At 38.5% G+C, this 22,763-nt stretch overlaps 1 protein-coding gene across 2 annotated transcripts in view; it reads left to right on the top strand.

Annotated features, from left to right (window-relative positions):
• ATP8B4 (ATPase phospholipid transporting 8B4 (putative)) overlaps positions 1-22,763 on the top strand; it is a 189,160-nt gene that overhangs the window by 121,747 nt on the left and 44,650 nt on the right. For both annotated transcript variants that reach the window (XM_081140667.1, XM_081140668.1), the window contains 4 exons: positions 745-788; positions 8,195-8,360; positions 13,436-13,624; positions 20,101-20,216. In XM_081140667.1, the coding sequence (XP_080996793.1) occupies positions 745-788; positions 8,195-8,360; positions 13,436-13,624; positions 20,101-20,216 (515 nt within the window). The remainder of the gene's footprint in view (positions 1-744; positions 789-8,194; positions 8,361-13,435; positions 13,625-20,100; positions 20,217-22,763) is intronic.

The raw sequence follows: 22,763 nt of genomic DNA, 5'->3' as shown, positions 1-22,763 counted from the left end.
TGTAAGTGGTTAAAAAACAACAGGAAGCAGAAATTTATGAATAGTATGATGAACATATGTACACACAAACATATACACATACACACACACATATAATCAACCTAAAAACAACTCTATACTGGTTATCTTTGGGTGATGGGACTATTAATCATTTTCATTTTCTACTGTAAATGTCCTATATTTTACAATATATCTGTAATAATCAAATATTGGCTTTATACTGAGAAAAGTTATTTTTAAATATCTGGCACATAGGTGGCTATGTTCTCTGCCTAAAGAAGGCACTGATATTGCTTAAAGTTTACATGCTCATCTGACCTTCATAATATATACATGTATCTGCCCCCAATCAAGATAGACAAAGATGTACTCACCAAGCTCTAGCATTGACAAGAATTGATCTGTATTGGATATAATTTTGGATTCCCCAACAGTGGAAGATAAAATTTACCTCTTACAAACATCATAGATAATGTAATGCCAGAATGATGAAATAGCAGAAAAACATGATTGCAAGTTTAAATGCATATTGCATGTTAGTTCTATCTTGGGCAAACACGAGTATCTCTCTGTGTAGATAGCATGTCTAGGGTTACAATTTGAAAACACTCCTAAAAAGTCTATGTTTGAACACACAATGCCATCCAGCAGTGGTACTTTAATAAATAAGCGTATCCTTAAGATCAAATGTCTAAATCTAGTTTCGATTTCACTTATTTTTAATTCTCAATTTTTGTTTGACAGGTGAAGCACATGATGACCTGGGTCAGAAGACAGATATAACTAAGGTGTGGAGGTGATAAAATTTCATTCTTACTTTTAACTTCAAGTTGTGCATGCCTATGAGGCCCGATTTCCACTATAACCAGATGAATGTATAACATTAAAAAAATAGATTCACATGGTTCAAAATGTCTTCTCATCCAGGTTCCCCAGCCACAAAGCTCCCACTGTTTTTTATTCTATTAGAGATATTTATATATATGTGAGCAAATATATTTCTCCATTTTTTTACAGTAGCATATATATGCTGTTTTTCAACTTTCTTTCTCAACAATGCATCTTAGACATTTTTCTAGATCATTAAAAAAAAAGTGGTCCATTATTCTTTTTAATGACTGAATATTTTTTTGTTATGTTGATGTTCTGTAATTTATGTAAGGAGACACTATTGGATATTCAGAATATTTCCAATATTTTGCTAGTAAAGAAAATGCAGCAAAATAACAGTGCGAACCTATGTTATTTCACATGGATCCTATATGGCAACTGGAAAGGCATGTGCATTTGTAATTTGATAATTATTGCCAAATTACCCTCGTTAGAATTCATACCAATTTACCCTCCCACAAACACCCTCTCCAATACAATATTTTTGATCATAGACAAACTATATGAAAAACAGTATGTCAAAATGGTTCTAATGTTAATTTCTCTTATTATGAGTGAGGTTGAACATCTTTTCGTACTTTCAATAGCCTATTGTATTGCTTTCTCTGTGAACTTCTGGTTCCTAATTTTTTTACCCACTTTTCTATTGGATTATCATCTATCCATGGTTTCTGAGAATACATGCCACTTTTTATGTTAAATTTTTTTTTTCAGTGAGCTACTTGGTTCTGTTTGCTAATGCTTTGTTTAGATGTGTGCATTGGTATTTGTACGACACATTAGTCCTCAATGTTCATTTTGGGGGTAATGTTTGCTTTGCTAGCAATGTTATATTTGCTTTAGAAAGAGAATGTTTTTTCCTTATTTTAACATTCTGTAAACACAATTCATATAACATCAAAATGGTCTGTGCCTGAAAGTTTTCATAAAATTCTCCTGTGAGCCCAGCCAGTGTGGCTCAGCGGTTGAGCATCGACCTATGATCTAGGAGATTGAGGTTCGATTCCTGGTCAGGGCACATGCCCAGGTTGCAGGCTCGATCCCCAGTGGGGGCGTGCAGGAGGCATCCAGTCAATGACTCATCACTGATGTTTCTATCTCTCTCTCTATCTCCCTCTCCCTCTCCCTTCCTCTCTCTGAAATCAAGAAAAATATATTAAAAAATATATTCTCCTGTGAATCATGTAGACCTGGTGCTATTGGGTGGTAACCCTTTGATAATGTTATTTTCTTTTCTGTAGTAATTATCTGTTTAGAATTTCTACCTCTTCTGAAATGGTTTGGAAATTATATTTTCCTAGAATATTCTCCAATTCAATAGGATTTTCAGATTTATTTGCAAAAAGTTAAAGAGATCTCCTATGATTCTTTTAATTTTATCTGTGGTTATTTCTTTTTCTCATTTCTTCTTATTTTTTTCCTTCTTGATTATGTTAGAAAGTTGCCCCTTTCTCCCATAAAAAGTACACCTTTTGAATTTATTTATTACTTATATTATTTTTTCTTGTGTTTTAATGAGTAAGTTCTGCTTTTATTTTTATTAATGCCTTCTTTCTTAACTTCTTAGGTTTCTTTTATTATTTTTTTCCCACAACTTTTTACTTGGATGCTTAACATTTGCTTTTATTCTTTTTTAAATTAATACAGATATTTATGGTTATTAATTTTCTCCCGAACACTGCTTTTGTTTTATTACATGGATTTGGTTATATAGTTTATTAAAATATCTTTATCATGTCAATTTGAATATCTATATTGAACTATTAATTTCTAAGAAAGAGTTTTAAAATTTCCAAGTGGTGGGAGGCTTTTTCCGCTCTAACTGGATTGTACTTTTAATAAAAGAATATATTTGTGTTATTTCTACTTTTTAGAATTTATTGGGGTTTTCTTTGTGGCTTAGTATGATCAATGCTCCAGGGTCCTTAAAAAGAAAGCATATGTATATTCTGTTTTCAAAGTATAAAATTAGCTAAGTGTCATTTAGTATTATCTTATTATTTATATTATTTAGGTCTTTTTTTCATTATTTATCTTTTATCTATATTATCTATTTGGATTAAATAGATTAATTAAAGTGTTCTAATAATCTCTCTCTCTCTCTCTAGCTCCTATATAACCTAAACTTTTTGTTGTTTTACTATCTTGGGGTGAGTTAATGTTCATAGTGGTTACATTTTTATTACGAATGACACAATTTAACATTAAAAGTGCTTTTCTTTGACTCTTAATTTTTCTTGGCCTGAATTCAACCTCATTTGATGTTAAGATCATGACTCCTGGTTTCTTTTCATTTTCGTTTGCCCACCTTTTATTTTCAATGTTCCAGAATGACCTTATTTTAGGTGAGCTTCTTGTGTACATCATAGGGTTAGATTTTGCTTTGCATTCCAGTTTTTTAAAGTACTTGTTAGTTTATTTATTCTCTTTTTGTTTGTTTGTTCATTTAATCTATGCTATGCCTCATTTCAAAAAGTCTTTACAGCAAATTATAGACACATACAATAAGACAAATAGCACATATCCAAAGACTGATAGGAAATGACAAATAGTGAAATTAAGCAAGCAGAGATGGCAAACTTACATGCACTCCAATCACAAAAGGTTCAGTGTACATATAATGGCACACAATTGCACACAATTGCACACACACACACACACACACTATTGACTCCCCAAATTTTTAAAATAAGTGATGGGCCATCTACATTTGGCTACATGTTGTCTTAGTTTTGTTATAATATTTTAGATTATGCTTTGTGTCTTTATAATTTTTAACAATTCTTTCTCTATATGGATGCTTTTCTTAGTATATATACATTTCTTATAATATTTAGGAAAATATTATATTATTTTTCTACTATTTGTTTTCACAAGTTTATATAATACTCTTAATTCTTTTTTCTTATGGCAGTGTCTATCTATATCTTAATATGAACAGTGATGACATTATTGTATTTTTCTTTCCCTCATATTTTCCTATTTTTATTAATTATACTTCTTAATCTTAAATACATATGGCTTTCTATTAGTTGATTTAAATCTTTAAATGATATCTTCTGTCCTTCAAATGTTAAAATGAGGAAATCAGAATCTTTTCCCATTTGTTTTTTTAGCTGTCTTTTCAACATAGTCAAGGTGTATAATGTATACAGGGTGGGGCAAAAGTAGGTTTACAGTTCTTTGTATGAAAAATAATGCAATAATCAATAAATAATAATACAATAATAGTCTAGGCCTGTGTGACTCAGTGTCGTCATGTGCACCAAAAGTGTGTGTATCAGATTCTGATCAGGGCACATATCCAGGCTTCGGGTTAGATCTCCAGTCAGGGGCATGTGGGAGGCAACTGATCCATGTTTTACCCTCACATCGATGTTTACCTCTCTCTCCTACCTCTCCCTTACTCTCTTTCTAAAAATCAATTAAAGCAGGTCCTTAAGTGAGGATCAAAAAAAAAAATGACAAGAATAAACTCTGTGTTTTGCGTACTTACACCTGTAAACTGACCTTTGCCCAGCCCTGTATATTTTGTTGTGTAATGCTCATCTATTTCTTTTAGTCTTAGTCCTTCAGTTAAAGAGATTTGGTGCTCCCACCAACTAGTCCATTTCCCATGGTTTTTCCTGGTGTCTCTTATTTGACTGAAGTCATCCTCCAGTTTCAAGAAGAATTAAGAAATACCTGTTCAGAACCATTTGTTGACTTTATCTTTGAATAACAATTTGGCTATTATTTCTTTGAGTCACAGTTTCCTAGAAGGGGGGGTTGCAGGAAAGTCTAAGGTCAGTGTGTATTTTACTAGTAAGTGAGTTGGTCATTTCCCCCTAATACAGTTTGCTCAAAATTTATTACGTGGACAGAACAATCTATGATTAAATAAGTCTCTATGATTCTGGGATAAACACGACTAATTGTCTTATATATAGGTCTTCCCTTATACTTGGATATAATATAAACTTTTATTCTACAGTCTCCAAGACAAAGTATGTATCAAAGTATTTACCCATCCACTGTTTTTTCTATGAATTAGGTAGATCTGCTATGTCTCCCAGTCTTGGTAGTGTTGCTTTATATAGTAAGTGTCATGTAGGATTCAATGGTGTAGTCTCCTTGATCACCTGAGCTGGGTGCTCCAAAAATGTCCCTTATGTGGGTTATGTGAGCCCTCCCATTGTAATTGAGTTTGGATTGCTTTTGGCCCATTTGTGCATGGGTTTGACCCTCAGGCTGGCTGGCTGTGAGGATTGACCTTGACCACAGTGTATGAGCTGCTGTTGTAGGTGCTGACCACACTAAGTGGAATTTGCCTCAGCAAGGTCTGGTGCCTCCTGAGATCTCCCTTTGGATATGCTGCTTGTGAAGTTAATTGGATCCTTTTCTGATGTAATCTGAAGCTGGACACTGGGTGTATTGGTTCTGGGGCCTCTTGGGAGCAAGCCAGGTGCAGGTCAATGTCAGATGCTGGCCCTGAACTGCCTATTTGGAGCTACAAAGCAATCCACAGTTTGTGGCTGCCTCTGCTGGGTCTGAGTGCATGTGAGAAGGACCAAGTTATTGCCCAATGTCAGCTTCCACCAGCACTGAGCCTCAGGGTAGGTGAGCAAAAGGCCCAAAGCACACTGAGATCTGCCTCCACCTACCTCTGCCTGCTGGATGTCTGTTAAGCTCAGTCACTGAAAGTCACTTAAGCTCAGTCTCTGGCAGTACTCGAGTTACATGAGGAAGATTCTCAGTGAGTCACCAAGTAGGGGTGCATGGTGTTCACCAGGTTGATACAGGTTCAATCATGGTGTCAATGGTGGGTCTGAGGCCACTCAGCAAAAGTTCCAAGATATACCCAGTCTAGCTGCCACCCACTGAGTACCGTCAGACTTTTGTGGTGGGATGGGCTCTCAGGGAGTCATCAGGGTGAGGCCAACAGAGCTTATGAGGCCCAAACAGACCAAGATTTGGCTTTGTGAAGGGAGAACTATGCACTGGTTGGGTGTGCAAGGAAAAATGGCTGCTCTCCTAGAGCCGCAAAACTCAGTCTGTCCCAGATTCTGCTGGGAGCTTGAGCTCAGCAGGGTGGGTCTGCAGGGAGTAGGGAGGGTGGGGTTATTGGATCTCTTGTGAGGGTGTGCACTGGTCAGGCTTGGGGAAAGGTGGGAAGTGTGACCCCTAGAGCCATACAACTCTGTCACTGACACCCGCTGAGTCCTCCCAGTACTCCACGCTTGCCCAGGCAGCTGACTCCTCAGCAGGGTATGAGCTCTGCAGGGTGGGACAACGGGGAGTCCAGAGGGTGAGGCTATTGCATTACCCCAGGATGATTCCATTAGGAGGGGAGTTTTCCACCCCAAAAGATGGCGTCTGTGGTATGGGAGAGGGACTCATCACAGGGATCCTGGTATCTGTCTCTTCAGCTCTCTCCAGGGCCACATACCCCAGTCTCCCCTCATGTGACTCTAGTCTGCTCTGCCCTCCCTCCACCAGAGCCCAGGGTGAATGGCTGTGAATGAGATTTTGTGCGTTGACCCTTTTAGAGGGCACTTGTGTTTTTAGCAGACTCCTGTCTCTCCTTGCTGATTTTTACAGCCAGGTGCTATGTGGGCACCTCTTCCCTGTTCAGCTGCTCTGGGCTGGGGAGCCTGGTGTGGGGTTGAAACCCCACTCTCACCAGGGGGAACCTTTGCAGCTGAGATATCCTTCCAGGATCTCAACCACCACCCATGGGAATGGGTCCAGCCCTTATCACATCTCTGCCCTTCCTAACAGTCTCAATGTGGTGTCTTCTGTAAATCCTTGGTTATAAGACTTCTGTTCAGCTAGTGTTTGGTTGGTTATTCAGGTTCATTGCTCTATATTTTAGTTGTAATTCCAGTCTGGTCTTGGAAGAAGGTGAGTGTAGCTTCCAACTACTCCGCCACCATCTTGGATCTTATATTATATATTCTTTATCCCTTCGTCTGACTATGGACATTTATGTTATTTCTACTTATTGGCTATTGTGAGTAATGCTGCAAGGAACATGTGAGTGCAAATATCTCTTCAAGATCCTCATTTTAATTCTGTCATTATATTATACAATATCTCCAGTGAGATCTGAGAAAGCATTCTACAGTAAATCCTTGATTTTGTGGACCTCGATTTAACGGACTTTGGATTTAATGGACAATATTTCTAGTTTGTATGTCATATGTAAAATTAGCACTCTGTTAATTTTAAAATGCTTTTAACAAAGGTTTGCTTATAATTAAATTAATGGGTTATTTTTTTGCTATTAATTCATGGTTATTTTTAACAAATTTTAGTGAATAGGCCATATGTTGGAAAAGACACTATAGTAATTTTGCTGACTTAAATAAATATTACATATCTACAACTATGGTCTACATATTTAAATCCAAGAGTCACTGTTCATAAACAATGTTTGGGGAATGATTAGCATGTGATCACACTGCATTGTTTGTGGTAATTGGTTCTGTTGTCTTGTAGCGTGACTTTCTGCAGCAGTTTTAACTCGAGCTGGCTGATGTTCCCATGTGCACTAAGCCACACCCCAGCCATGTGCATTTGTTTACTCTTGATGACTGGTGAATGCACGCATTTACTAGACCTATTCAGTATAAATTTAAAATTATTGTAATACATATAGAAAACTTTTCTGTGAAATTAAACTTTTCATACATATTTAACTTTAATTACACAAACATGTCTACATAAGTAAAAACAGGTAAACTAATTTGTCAATTTTTTAACATACACATTCAGAAAACCTACTTATTATATAATGGACTTTCTCCTTCAGTGAACACTCCCTCACCTGAATTAGTCCATTATATTGAGGTTTTACTGTAGAGTCAAACACAGTATTTTTGCATCAGAAAGTATTATTTCAAACTAAGTAGGCTAAAAAAAACCCCTGTAATTAGACACATATCACTCCAGGTCAGATATTATAGCCAAAATGAGTTCAAGTCTAGTCAGGTTTTGCTATTGAGTAAGTTTTGGAAAAAACCTCTCAGTTTTCAGGGCTTCTTTGTATTTTGGAGTTGCAATAAGCATTCGAAGATCTTGATAGCCATTGGATATATTTTCCCCCATATGCTTTTAGAAGGTTCACTGTTTGCTGCATGGCTCTGAAATGAGAAGATAATATTTAACAGTAATGAGGAAACAGAAAGCGATTTTAGTGCCAGACGTTTGAAGCTGAAAAATCATATAAGCACTAAAAATGCTTAGAGGAAATGTTTTTGAATTTTAAAAGATTATTGTTGGAACAAGGTTTCTAGTTCTTTTTGGTGTTGTTCCCCTACAGAAAAAAAACTCTGTGGATTTCTCAGTCAAACCCCAAGTAGATAAAACATTTCAGTTCTTTGACCACTGTCTGATGGAATCCATTAAACTGGGTGATCCCAAAGTGCATGAATTCCTGAGGTTACTTGCTCTCTGCCACACCGTAATGTCAGAGGAAAACAGTGCAGGTAAGTGGAAAGTGTGTCTGAGCGGTGAGCCTTGGTTTTTAAATCAGAACTATTTTATTTAAAATGTTTGGAATTGGAAGGCTTTTCTAAAGGATTGCTATTAAAAATACAGCTTTGTATAAGGGGCTTGCCTGTCACACTAGCTTTTCTTTGTATTATATCCTGAATGTTTTCCACTTATCTCTCATTGTTAACATGCACATTTAATAGATGCAGATGACCATCAGGTGTATGCTTAGAATGAATTTTCCCAGTAATGAGGATTGATTTACACAGATAGAAGAATACTCTTTTTTTTTTTTTTTAAGTTTTTATTGATTTCAGAGAGAGACGAAGGGAGAAGGGGAGATAGAAACATCAATGAGAGAGAATCATCGATCGCCTGCCTCCTGCAGGCCCCGTATTGGGGACTCTGAGCCCACAACTCAGGCATGTGCCCTGACCAGGAATCAAACAGTGACCTCCAGGTTCATGGATCGATGCTCAACCACTGAGCAACACCGGCTGGACAGAAGAGTACTCTTACATAGTTCTCATTATGAACAAGTCCTCACACTAGTAAGATGGTAGTTTAGAGCTCAGAGTTCCTTGAATAGAACAAAATCAACTGGGCCACTTTAATCTTGAAGTGGCAAAGTGGGTAGATAATGGTGTTCATGAGTCAGCTTTTGGTTCCAGTCAAGCCCAAACTATTTTATTTGCAAGTTATTTCTTCTTTCTACTACCAACTATTGACTAAGAAGTACCACCCAAGTAATTTAAGTCAAAAGTAAAATACTATATATAGAGACTGTAGACTGTATATATGTATATGTGTGTGATAGGTTTGTGTGTATGTATATATGTGCATACATACACTTGGGTATATGATATATATATATTTTTCCTTGTTGGGACTACATTTAAGCCATAATTTTATCCTTGATGATGCTGGACTAACCCATTCTTCTGATTTTTATTGCTGTGAGGATTCATATAATTATATTTATGACTTAAACTTATCTTTATAGTAATAATGCCAATAATAACTTATTAATTTTCATCTGAGGATATCACAATACCTTTAAGTAAGGTTTTTAAAATCTCTGAGTTCATTTCTCAAATTCATTTATTTTAATTGCAATCTGTTTTTAATGTTATGATATTTTCTTAGATTTCTTTGAAAATATTAAGTACACTTAATTTGAAATTTTCTCTATTATGTTTCATTTTATGGAATGTTGTTATTTGAGTTTTGAGTCTAGCTTTTATGTTGTTCTCAAGTGTCTGATTTGTGGTTGCCTGCTCTTTTTTGTGTTCAAGAATCCCTGTTTGCCTCTTGGTTAAGGTAGGTTCTGATTACAGTGGCCTGTCTGACAAGACTGCTAGGGAAAGGGGAAGTTTATAGCTTGTCATGTGGATGTGGGATTCCTCCCTCCTGGAATTCATATGCTACCTGGGATAACTTTCTTTTTTCAGAGCTAGTGCTAGGAGCCTGTGCCAGAGCTCCCACTTGAGAGAGACCTTCCAGTAAGGTCTGTCCTGGAAGAAGGTATCAGTCATGAGTTCCTGTTCCTCATGTTCTTTCCCTTATCCTTGTGGAATTCTGTAGCTACTTCAGGCTCTTCTCAGCTCTGGTCTCCAGACCCAGTACTCAGATCTTCGAGGTTTCCTTCAACTTTGTGTTGAAGAACCTTTTCAAGGTTTTATCCTGGGAGCAAGTGTCGCTGTAGCCTGCTGTTCAAAGTAAGCTGGCAGGAGGAGCCCAAATGGCCCAGGAGTGCTGAGTGGAGTTCAACTAATTTTACAATGATTCCCAAGGCCACTTCTGCTTTCCTCTCTGTTGACTCTGAGTTTAGAGAATCCTTGAGGTTTGCTCTTGCCTCTATATTCATTTTCTTTTGTAATGCCCTGAGCTGTTTTTCTTTTCCTTACTTCTTCATTGAGCAAATCCACTTTTTATCTTTCAGACATTTCTCACATTTCTAGTTTAATGACAATAGTCATTCTTTTTTTCTAGTATCATTTAAAATTTTTTCATAGTGTGATAAAATTAAATGCAATAAAACACACAGATCTTAAGTGTATTGTTTGATGAGTTTTGACAATTATGTATACTCTTGTAACCATCACCCCGATCTCAGCTCTTCAGTGTTAGATATTTTCACTCTATTTTCTATGTCTTTTTAAAAAATTGTTGGCAGTATTACAGATGTCCCACATATTCCCCTCCTTTGCCTCTCTCTGCTCAGCCCCCACTCCACCCCAGGCCTTCACCACACTATTGTCTGTGTCTATGACCTATGCATATATGCATATATGCATATATATTCTTTGATTAATCTCTTCCTGTCTCCCCCCTCCCCCAGAGATCTATCAGTTTTGTTCCATGCATCCATGCCTCTGGACCTATATTCTCTCTGTTATTTAACAAGTCTCTTATTTTTCCATTTCTCTCTCTGGGATATATTCTGGTTTTTCTTTATTTTTTCAACACACTAATTCTTTCTCTACTTTTATCTAATCTGCGGTTTTTAATTTTTAATTTCTACAAGACCTTTAATTTTTTTCAAACCTGCTTACTTTCATGCCTCTCTTTTATTTCTCGAAACCTATTAAGTGTTTGTATGTGCTATTTCTGATAATTCCAATATAGGGGTAAACAATGGTAACATTTGATGTGAATCATCTCACCCTTTCCAGTTACAGATATGTAGGTGGTTTATTTGTTTTTAATGAAATGGAATCACAGTGTGTACAGTAATATGCAACTTGTTTTCTTAACAAATTATCTTGGCTATTGCTATAAATCGGTAAATATGGATCTAGCTCTGTCTACTTTTTCTAATTTATTTTTACATAGAAAGATAACATACTAATTTTATGTAGAAGGGCTTACTTTCTACATACTGTTTTTTAAGTGTATTTTTGTTATCTTCTTCATTCTTTTTCTCTTCTCTCCTCTCTCACCCTCACCCCAACATATATACAATGTCAGGTACCAAGAATTAACATCTGGTGTGATTCTTTAAATTTCAGGGCTTTTTGTTTTGTTCTGTTTATTATTAATTAATTAATTAATTAAATTTATCTTTATTGTTGAAAATATTACAGATGTCCCTTTTCCCCCATTGACCCCTCCTACTCTGCACCCCACCCCAGGCCTTCCCCACACTGTTGTCTGTGTCCATGGGTTATGCATATATGCATATAAATTCTTTGGTAATCTCTCCCCGCCCACCCGCCCACCCCTGACTTCCCTCTAAGATTCGTCAGTCTATTCCATGCTTCTGTGTTTCTGGATCTATTTTGTTCATCAGTTTATTATGTTCTTTAGATTCCACATATAAGTGAGGTCATGTGATGTTTGTCTTTCTCTGCCTGGCTTATTTTGCTTAGCATTTTCTCCAGGTCCACCCATGCTGTCCCAGAGGGTAATGATCCCACTCCTAGGAATATATCCTAAGAATCCTGAAACACTAATCAGAAAGAATATATGCACCTCTATGTTCACAGCAGCACAGTTTACAATAGCTAAGATCTGGAAACAGCCAAGTGCCCATCAGTAGATGAGTGGGTAAAAAAGCTGTGGGACATTCACACTGTGGAATACTGTGCAGCTGTAAAGAAGAAGGATCTCTTACACAGGTTTTAAAAGGGTCCCTTGAACACATTGAAGGAGAAGATATGTGTGCCAGGCTTGGCATGGCCTAGAGAAAGTAAACGGAGCCAGTGATGGCAGAGCAATGAGAGGGAGCCCAGTGAGCTCCCTTAGCACCCTGGAGGGCAGGCAACCATCTACAGCAAGGGTGACATGGAAGAAGTGGGCTGGAGGGAAACACTGCATGGTTCTGCAGAGAAATGCAGCCCTGGACAGCACTCTCAACCAGGCTCGAGGTCACCCCGGGGCCACTGTTCTCCCTGTACCCTTAAGGGCCCAAACGAGGAGCCAACGCTGCTCCTGCCCAGGCACACCCCCTGGGTCAGACCAGCAGCAACGCAAGCAAACTCCTCGGGAGTCACTTTCAAGGCATCGAAAATGACGGTGTGGTAGCTCTTGCTGGCTTACGTCGGAGCTCCGGCCATCCAGAGAGTCTGAGCTGCTGCTGCCCTGTGGGGTGGCGGAGGTGACCGCATGCTCGCCTTCAGACCATTCCCCTTGTCCCTAGCCTCCAGGCCCAGGGAGCTTCAGGGCCGCCTCGCCCCCTCTTGCTGCCGCTGCCACAAGGTGCCCAGCGGGTCACCTTGACGTGAGCCACAGTGGCTGCCGCTGCCTCCTCAAGGCCCTGGGGAGCGGTCCAGGCAGCAGCTATGCCTTCGCTTGGAGGGCGGGGTGCTGGGCGGGGGCTCAGGGCATTTTTTATATGCCTTCTCATAGAAAGGTCTTCAGTGGCAGACTGAAGTGGAGTTCGGAATATCTGCTCCATTATTCTTTGGCTGTGTCATTCTGCAAAAACCATAACCACTTCAATCCTCAGTTTCACTGTATAAAATGGAAATAATAATTTTAATAACCTCTATCTCCAAGGCTTGCCAGGAGGATTATGTGAGTTAATAGATATTGTTTTAGCTTATGAAACTTTCATGGCACATCTCTTGTTACTGAAAATACAAACAATGGTCTCTGACCTAAGAATCTTCCAGCATAGTGGAGAGGCAGACTCAGTAACAGGTATTTTTTTTTTTTTTTAATATGTCTTTATTGATTTCAGAGAGAGGAAGGGAGAGGGAAAGAGAGAGATAGAAACATCAATGATGAGAGAGTCATTGATCCACCGCCTCCTGCACGCCCCCTGCTGGGGAATTGAGCCTGCAACCCGGGCATGTGCCCTGACTGGGAATCAAACCACAATAGATGCTCAACCACTGAGCCATGCTGGCGGGGCAGGTGTTTTTTAATAAGATGACATGGGTTACACTGGTAGTATGCATATGTCACAAGATAAGTGCCTGCTCTAGCAGGTTGATGAGTAGAAAATGTCTGATTTCCAGAGCTGTCACTTGAGTGTGGGAGAATGAGTTGGAGTTGGAATTGGTATTCTATGAATGTTCGCTATTATTTTTAGTATTAATTCGCTTGTTTCTTTTCCTTTTAGGACAGCTAATTTATCAAGTTCAATCACCCGATGAAGGGGCTCTTGTGACTGCTGCAAGAAATTTTGGGTTTGTTTTTAAGTCTCGAACTCCAGAGACAATAACGATAGAAGAACTGGGAACACTAGTTACTTATCAATTGCTTGCCTTTTTGGATTTCAACAATATTAGAAAAAGGATGTCTGTCATAGGTACGGTTGGTAGCTGAGGTTATTTTTGACCTTTGACAGTACTATGGTTATATTGATGCTTCTCAAGGATGATTTTACTCTTGATTATGTGCTGAGAATTGTGATATTTTTGTAACTTTATGAACTTCTGTCATCCTCAGCTTAAGCCTCAACACTGTAGTAACCAGTATAACTAATATTTAACAAACACTTACTATGTGTCCAGCACTGTTGTAAATGCTCTACATGAATTAACTGATTTAATTGTAACAAAAATCCTATAAGGTAACTACTGTATTTTTATGACCATTTGAAAGACACTGAAACTGAGACAGAAGCTGAGCGACTTGACCAAGGTCATGCAGCTTGCGATGGAATAGCTGGGATTCAGATCTAGGAGGTCTGGCTGCCAAGCCCATTCATTTCATCGCTACGCAGCGCTGGCTCAGGATGAGCTCCCCAATTCCTTGGCACATGCTGGCTGTTGTCCATATTGTTTTGGGACTATCATCATCAGCCTCCTCGTTATTCATTCACTCTGTTCACCTGCATTGCTGGAGATGATCACCTAAGAATGCACTTAGCACCACAACAAATAATGCTGTTTTAACTCTGCGCTAACCCTCAGCACTGCTTCAGTGTCCCTCTCATCCTCACTGAGCTCCTGTTTCCAGGCCTTACAACAGCTGTCCAAGCCTTTGCCCTTTCCTCCAGTCCTTAAGTCCATCACGATCTCCTTCGCTCTTGGAAGTGAAATCCATCTCCTATTATCTCTAAAAAATAGAGGCCTTCCAAGGTGACACCATCAACTCATACTTTTCCCCACCCTCCTCTTTCATCCCCAAGTTGTAATTTTACTCATTTTCCCCCCCTGCCTCAGAGAAAAATTGCTCTTGTTCCTTTTCAAAGCTGAAGATTCTACTTAGTACCACCCCCCCGCTCTTCCTTCTTTCCTTCGTCTTTGATTTCTTCTTTATCATTGGCTTCTTCCTTCAGCCCACAACTCTATAATTGTCCTGTTTCCTTAAAGATATTGTTCATGTTCTGACCTCCACTGATTTTGCCACCCCAATTTTCTTCTTTCCATAACAGCTTAATTTTTCAAGGTCAGTTTTTGCTCCTCACCTTTATTTCTCTTTTCAGCCTATTAGGGTAAGGCTTCTGCTTCTGCTACTCAAGAAGAATGCTTTCTTGAAGCTTCCGATCACCTCATAACTTCCCCATGCAGTTGCCTTCCTCACCTATCTATGTATCTATCCTCTATCTATGTATCATCTCTCTCTCTCATCTATCATCTATCTATATCTATATCTATCTATCTATCTATCTATCTATCTATCTATCTATCATCTATCTATCATCTATCATCTATCAATCATCTACCTATCTATCATCTATCAATCATCTATCATCTATCATTATCAATCATCTATCTATCATCACCATTATCTATCTAATCTATCATCTATCTACTATCATCTATATTATCTATCTATCTATCTATCTATCTATCTATCTATCTATCTATCTATCTATCATCTAATCTATCATCTATCTATCATTTATCTATCTGTCATCATCTATCTATCTATCTATCTATCATCTATCTATCTATCATCTATCTATCTATCTATCTATCTATCTATCTATCTATCTATCTATCTATCTATCTATCTATCATCTATCTATCTATCATCTATCATCTATCTATCTACCAATCATCTATCTATCTGATCATCTACCTACCTACCTATCTTTTTAAACTTAGTAATACTGAGACTGCTGACCCCCTTCTCTCAACACTCCTCTTTTGGCCCCTGTGACCTCACTGGCTCCAGGTTCTCCTCTTTCCTGCCTTCTCTTTCTGCACCTCCGTTGCTGACTGCTCTCCACCCCACTCCAGCATTTCTCCTCTTACTTTCTGTGCTCCCCTTGGATGACCCTGACCACTAGCATGGGGGTGGCTCTTGCCTCTATTCCGCATCCTTCCCACGGGGTTCTTCAGCTTTGATCCCTGTCTGAGGTCCACACACACATTCACCCTTCTCCTGGGCTCTGCCCCTGGGCTGTACTATGGGTACCTCAAATTTTATGTCTATATAGAACTTTCTTTCACAGGGATTGCTTTTTCCATAGCCCTTATTAAACTTGTCAATAGTCACTTTTTACTGTATGCCTGTCAGTAAACTGAACACTTTACAATGAATGATTTTATTACATTCTTGCAGTAGTATGTTACCCCATTTAGGAGATGAGGAAATTAAAGTTGAAATATTTTAAGTAATTTACAAAGATTGTCATACATCTGTCACATGACTTGTCACACAGCTGGTAAGAAGCAGAGCAAAGATTTTAACTCATGTCTATCTTTTTTCGAAGTCTCGCCTCTTAAAGCCTATTGTAGCTGACTTGCTTTTGACACCTCATTCTCTTTTATGCCCCTAGGTCAGTGGTTCTCAAACTTTAGCTCCCGCCAGAACCACCTAGAGGGCTTGTTAGAATGGATTGCTGGGCCTCAGTCCCAGGGTTTCTGATTCAGTAGGTCTGGGGTGGGGCCTAAACATTTTCATGTCTAATAAGCTCCATATTATGCCCGAACTGATACTGCTTGTCAGGGGACCATAGTTTGAGGACCACTTCTCTGGACTCATAGATCATCACATACTACTCCTTATGTTCCCCAAAGCTGTTTGGAGCATTTCTCAAACCTGTCTTCTCCTCTGCTACTCTCTTCACTCAGGTTTCAGCATCTCTCACATCAATAGAATCCTCAGGAGTCGCCCTGTTTCTAACATTCTTTCTTAGGCATCAGAGTAATCTTTCTAAAAATAGCCTCAAAACCCCCTTGTATTGTAAAAGCCTTCTTTCCTTTTCTCTTCATTTCCAGGACCATGGCTTTAGTTAAGGCTCGCATCACTGCCTGCTTGTATTAGTGCAATATCTTCACAACTCTTCCCCCTGAAATAATCCTCTTTGCTGACACCAGGGCATTCTTACTAAACCATTGGGTGGATTTCGCCATCACTTTCTTAAAAAACCTTGGTGGCTTCGTGGAATTAAAAGGATAAAGTCATTAGGATGACGTTTAACATTACTTGGAATCTGACCACATTCTGACTTTTCTTCCTGTTCTCCAAATTTTGTGCTCCAGCTCACTAGACTGCACCACTGCTGACATGCACTGTGCACCCTCACACCCTTTATGTGTGCTGTTTCCCCTGCCTAGAACTCTCCTCTTCTCTACTTCTTTTTTAAAAAACTTTACTCACCTGGTAATGTCCAATTCAAATGTCACCTGTTCTCTTGATTCTTTTCCTACTCACCAAATAACTGCATTTTCCTTTGTTCCCCTGAGCCCCTTGTTCATAACATGAGTGTGATACCAAGTCCCACAATAGTCATGACTTTCCCAGTTGTTAGTGTATTGCATGAAAGCAGGTGCTATGCCTTATTCTTGCTTTAGTTTTCTTTTTTTTATATACTATTCTTTTAAAAAATATTTTTATTGATTTTTAGAGAGAGAGGAAGGGAGAGGGAGAAAGAGGAACATCAAGTGAGAGAGCAACATCTATCAGCGGCCTTCTGCATGCCCCCTACTGGGGACGAAGCCCATAACCCCAGGCTTGTGTCCCTCACTGGATTTCAAACTGCAACCTTTCAGTGCACAGGACAATGCCCAACCAACTGAGCCACACCGGCCAGGGCATGCTTTAGTCTTCTTAAACTGTGGCTCAGGGCCAACCACAGAGCTTAGCACACAGTAGGTTTTCAGTAAATGTTTGTTAAATAAAATTTAACCCAATACCTTGTAACTTATGAATATCCTGATCCTCATATTAAATCAATTTCTACTGTGGAAAACATGTGTTTATATGTAATTGTAGGGTTTTTGGTCTTTAACTACTGGAAACTAGCCCCGGGAGATTGCTCTCAGCAGGTGAAAACCAAACACCATCTGAGGATGTTTATTTTTATATTTTTAACAACAGGCTATAGGCAGTCATCATCGATGTTGCCAATGAGCACAGATGCTGCTCTAAGTGTCAACCTAATGTTGCATCAGCAGGAGCTATCTTCTTTTTAAAGCTTCAGGGGAGGTGTTATTGATGTTGGGTTGGCCCAGAACTGGCTCTGAGGGTGCTGACAAAAAACTAAGATTGCTATACAAGGAAACATTTGGCTTTTCCCCAGCATCAGTCACCATTATGGGCTGTGGAGAAATCACAGCCTAACCACAAACATCAGATGTTTGCCTTAATGGATCCCATATGAAGAAAGGTAATGTTCCACCACAAAACGCATGGAGGCCTGAGGGCTTTAGTTTGGTTCTGTTTGGTTTTTAATCTGGCGGAATTTGGAAGAAGGACTCCACGAGGGTAGAGGAGTCTCTGTTTGATAACAAGGCAAAAACAATGTTAGTCTCATGGCTGTCACATGGCTTGGTCTGTGGGGAAAACACCCTGGTGTGAAGGCTCAGACATTTGTTGCTATGTTTATGTCCCTTCTTCTTTCCCTCCTCCTCCTCCTCCTCTTTCTGTGACTTTTTCTCATGAGTATACCATGGAGTTTCACCAAGGCCACACTCTGTGTAATATCACAACAGACTGAATTCAGAAGCAGATATGAAAATCCAACAGTCTTCTATTAGGCCAGACATTAAAGGAACCTGCAATCATGTAAAACAATACCATTCCCTAAACTAAATGTTATTATTCTGGAAAAATATAGTTATATTTCATAGAAATGTTGGTTATGTTAATATGTAGTAGGTTTATTATTATAATAATCATTATAGTAATATATAGTGTCATAGACTATTAATATAATAAAATGTCTCAGCTTTAGTTTCTAATATGTTAAATATTGATAGAACCCACATAAAAAAGCTCTTTGGAGTCCTCATGAAGTTTTAAGAGTGTAAAGGAGTTTCGAGACCCAAAAGTTTGGGAACGGATGTCCTTGTCTAGACTATCAAAAACTGTCATAGAGAAGTCACACTGGCAAATGTAAGATATACATACTTTGCTTTTATAGCTTTGGTGATGTGAGGAAGAAAATATTTGGGAAGCTATCAAAATTGGATTGTTATAAAAATAAGAGGAAGCCTTTCCTAGGATTAAATGTTTCTCTCCTCACTTGAAAAATTAAATAAATTGCATATTTTCTCTCTCTTTTTCCCTAATGTGGGCAATTAGAGCCAGAGTACAAGAAAAACTGCATGAGTTATGGCAACTAGAAAAGCTGACCAAGGATCTTAGAAGAGATGATGAACCTAGACAAGTCTCAGTACAAAATAGTTTCCAGGGTGCATTATATTTATCCAAGCCAGGAGGAAACTAGAGCAGATTAAGTGTTGACTAAGGGTGGTTAGAGGTGAGAGGGAAAAGTAATTTATTGTACTATGATATTTATATTCCTTTAAATCAAACTCTACATTTTGTATCCTATTAAATTAATAGTAGTCCATATTTACATTTATCTGTTTTGAGGCATTCTGTCTCTAGTGAAAACGTATCATTGAGTGGAAAGCATGTATAATCTATGACTTGATGAAGCTTGTGAGGGTCACAGTGTTCAGACCATCAAGTTGTGACCCTGGCAGTTGTATTAAATTATAGGCAGTTCCTGGAAATAACTACATTGCCACGTCATTCACTTATTCATTCATTCAACAAATAATTAAGTGCCTACTTTGTGCCAAGCTATAAAACCAAGCTTACAAAGGTAGGCCAAGTTTTCTGCAGTTTGAAAAAGACTTTTTTGACAGTAACATGTGGGACATCGGGGGAAGACTTGGGGATTAGAAATGAGGGGAGCCTAGCGAAGGCTGCCCTTCCCAAACCTGGGGGGTGGGTTAAAAATCCAGCCATACTAATACAGACTTCCAGTGGGGAGAAGGTAGAAACTTTGATTTTGAAAGCCTCCTGTGAGGCACTCTTACAGCCAGGACTGTGACTCAAGAATGAACCAGCAAGAAAGAAAGGGCTTTTCCAAGGAGTAAAGGGGGTAAAAAAAATATGTTAGCAAGGGCTGAGAACTAATGCATAAACCATTGCTTTGAATGGCTTGAATTCCATATGGAGATCATTTGGCATAACACTGATAGTTGATTCCTACAGTTGGTCTTGAATTTCACACCAGGAGGGAGGCAAATAAAGCTCACAATTCTGCTCAATACAGGCTTAATTTAAACGTATCAACCCTTCAGAAATAGTAAGCAAGGAAAATAGGAAGGTCATACGCATCAGAATAGAAACACTTGTTTCTGAGTTCGGGAAATCAAAGGGTTTCAGTAGATGAAATATTTCTAAGTTAATAAAACAGGAATAAAGCCAAGTGATTTAAGTAGTGACCTTCTAACCAAAGACACTGCATATTTTACTACTGGCTGAAACATTATGCACAGTTCCAAATTGCCTGGCTGGGAACCCTGGGAGAGCCTAGTTTTGACAGATTTTATTGATTATAATCTACTTTCCAAACTTTTTTCTTTTCAGTTAGAAACCCGGAAGGACAGATAAAGCTTTATTCCAAAGGAGCGGACACTATTCTGTTTGAAAAACTTCATCCGTCCAGTGAAGACCTCCTGACTTTGACGTCAGACCATATCAGTGTAAGTGCCTCTGTCTTACGGTTAGCACAATGGCCCTTTGGCCACTTTCTGTGGTTAGGTCTTATTTTAAAAATATCAGCTAAATGATCTGACTTCTGAAATAAAAAACATGTGGAGAGTGGTTCCTCAGGAAACTGTGCCAGTGAATGTCTGGAAACTGGCACATGGGCCCACCCCCTGCTCTGCTGAGAGTCTGGTTGGTCTCATCACAGGTGGATTAACACACAGCAGCTGAGAAGCAGCCATTGAGTGTGGGCCCCTGAACTCCAGTCAGGAGAAGGCTCAGGACACTTCGGGAAACAGGCTCTAACTCCCCTGCAGTTTGGGGCTGCTCCCCTTGGGAGACTAGACTGGCTCAGGGAAGAAAAGCTGGGCAATTGCTTTCACCTGAGTTCCAACGTGTCTGGCACCTACGATCATCCCCAGTGAAAAGCTTAAGGTTGTGTTTATAGGGTGAGGGGAAAGTAGTCTCTGCAGCCAATTTTCTCTTCCAGGGGTCTTTTTATTCAGGACATAAATCATGATGAGTCACTTATGTTCCCTCGGTTGAAGTTACCCATTGCATACATTCTGAAACTATGCATAATTTCTTTCCCAAAGCTTTCTGAAGGGATCAGGGGTGATCTGTGGCAATTTTTTTTTTTTTTTTGAAAATGAGTTAAGTGTCTATGAATTAAATATGAGCATTACCTTGTTTAAATCTGAGATTCTAGTGTCTCTCTAGCATTTGCTTGAGGTTCTATTTAACCCAATATGAACTTTAATGGCAACTGGCCCAAACTCTCATTTCCTCACTGGTTTCTCCCCTTTAAAAAAATTATGGAGGATTCGTGTTCTTTGTCAAGCCCTATATTTAATACAAAACATTCCCTGAATCTTTAAAAAACAAACAAATAAAATTTAAAAAACAAACAAACCTCTGCCTGACTTTAAGTTTAAAGAAGGATGGTTTAGTAATATTGGGTACAAACATAGCTATTGTTTTTGTCTTTCCAATAGAGCATTCTTGATTTTCTTTTAATCTCTTCCAGAAGGCTGGCATGGTCTTTTTAATTTTTTTTTTTTTTTTCTATGAGAACAACATTGGAATCATAAGTATCTGACTTTTGCCACTGCTCAAACACCACAGCCCTGGATTTTCATACGGTCGCCTTTCATACTAAAATATAGGACATAATTTGGTCTTTTTACATTTCTGTGCAAAACAAACTTTTTTCAGGTACTCTCAATTTGACTCACTGTTAGCTTCATTCACTTTATTCATTTTGGCTTTCAAATTCTGAGGCTTTACTTTTATATTTAATTATTGATTCTGAATTGTTTAATGATAGGAAACAACCTTGGTCAAATGCTCACTTAGGATTCAACTTGTGTTTCATGTACTAATTAAATAACTTAAATCATCTGTCCCCTTTTGTAATGTCTTCTTAGAGTTGATTCACTATTGTACAGAACAGAGAGGAAAGCATTGTCATGCCCAGCGGGTTGCAAGTTAAAGGCAAGAAGTGTTTGTGCGAATTAAGAGGACAAAAGATTGTTACAACACATTGATTCCATGTTCAGATCAGTAGGGGACCCAGCGGTGGTCCTGGAAGGCAGGGCTTGTAAAATGTGATTGCAATATCCAAACTGCTACCAACTGCCTACTAGATAAATTTGGACAGTTTTTCTCAGGGTCTCTCTGGGCTAAACCACATCATTGTAGTTTGCACTGACTTTTCTTTCCATTAACTTAATTAGGATGTGTCACGGTTTAACTTGTGCGTGATCACAAACCTGTGTGTGTTCTGCAAGCCAAAACACACAGAGGAGATACGTTCAATGGTGACGCCCAAAGGCCTAGAAATGGCTATAAAAACACAGTATACAGGCCCATAAAATGACCACTGGAGGCCTAGGCAAAGTGGGAGGTTTTTAGCGTTTTCCCCAGAGCAATCTACATATGTTTCCAGCTATTGCGGCTGTGTGAGACACTTAGCAACTACCAGTTTCCTAATTAAAAATTTTTTTCCTAATAGACGGATAAAGCACCAGAAGTATCATTTAAAATTGTCAGTTCACTGAGACTCAAAAGGAAAAGCACAATTCTCCCATTAATTCCACCTATCATTAAATACTAACTCCATAAAAAACAGTTTATAAAAAATATTTTTAAAAATCTAACCTGACCTGATGGTGTCTTTAAAGTTTCAAAACATTTTTATTATTAAAGCAAAATTTTATATATATAGCGCTTTTTAAAATGACAGGAGATTTAGAATAAAATATCAGCCTTCCCTTCTAGTCCTATTTCCCGGAAACAAGCATTAATATTGACTTCCTGCCTTTCTCTCCCCTTTCTCCTAGAGATTATTATTATAACATAACCTTGATTAATAGGCTTAAACTTCTATTACCTAACATCTATTTATTCATCTGTTATTGACTTTTAACTTTTTATTATGGAAAATTTCAAGCATAAACAAAAGTAAGACTGAACTCATTTTAGACATAGCTATATTAGGGAGGATGTGACCAGACTTTGGTGAGACAAGCTACAATCCCTTC

The sequence above is a fragment of the Miniopterus schreibersii genome (genome assembly GCF_964146895.1).
Source record: "Miniopterus schreibersii genome assembly, chromosome: 1".
Taxonomy (NCBI): Eukaryota; Metazoa; Chordata; class Mammalia; order Chiroptera; family Miniopteridae; genus Miniopterus; species Miniopterus schreibersii.
Note: the sequence above shows the minus strand (reverse complement) of the source record. Positions and strands in the feature narration are given on the sequence as shown.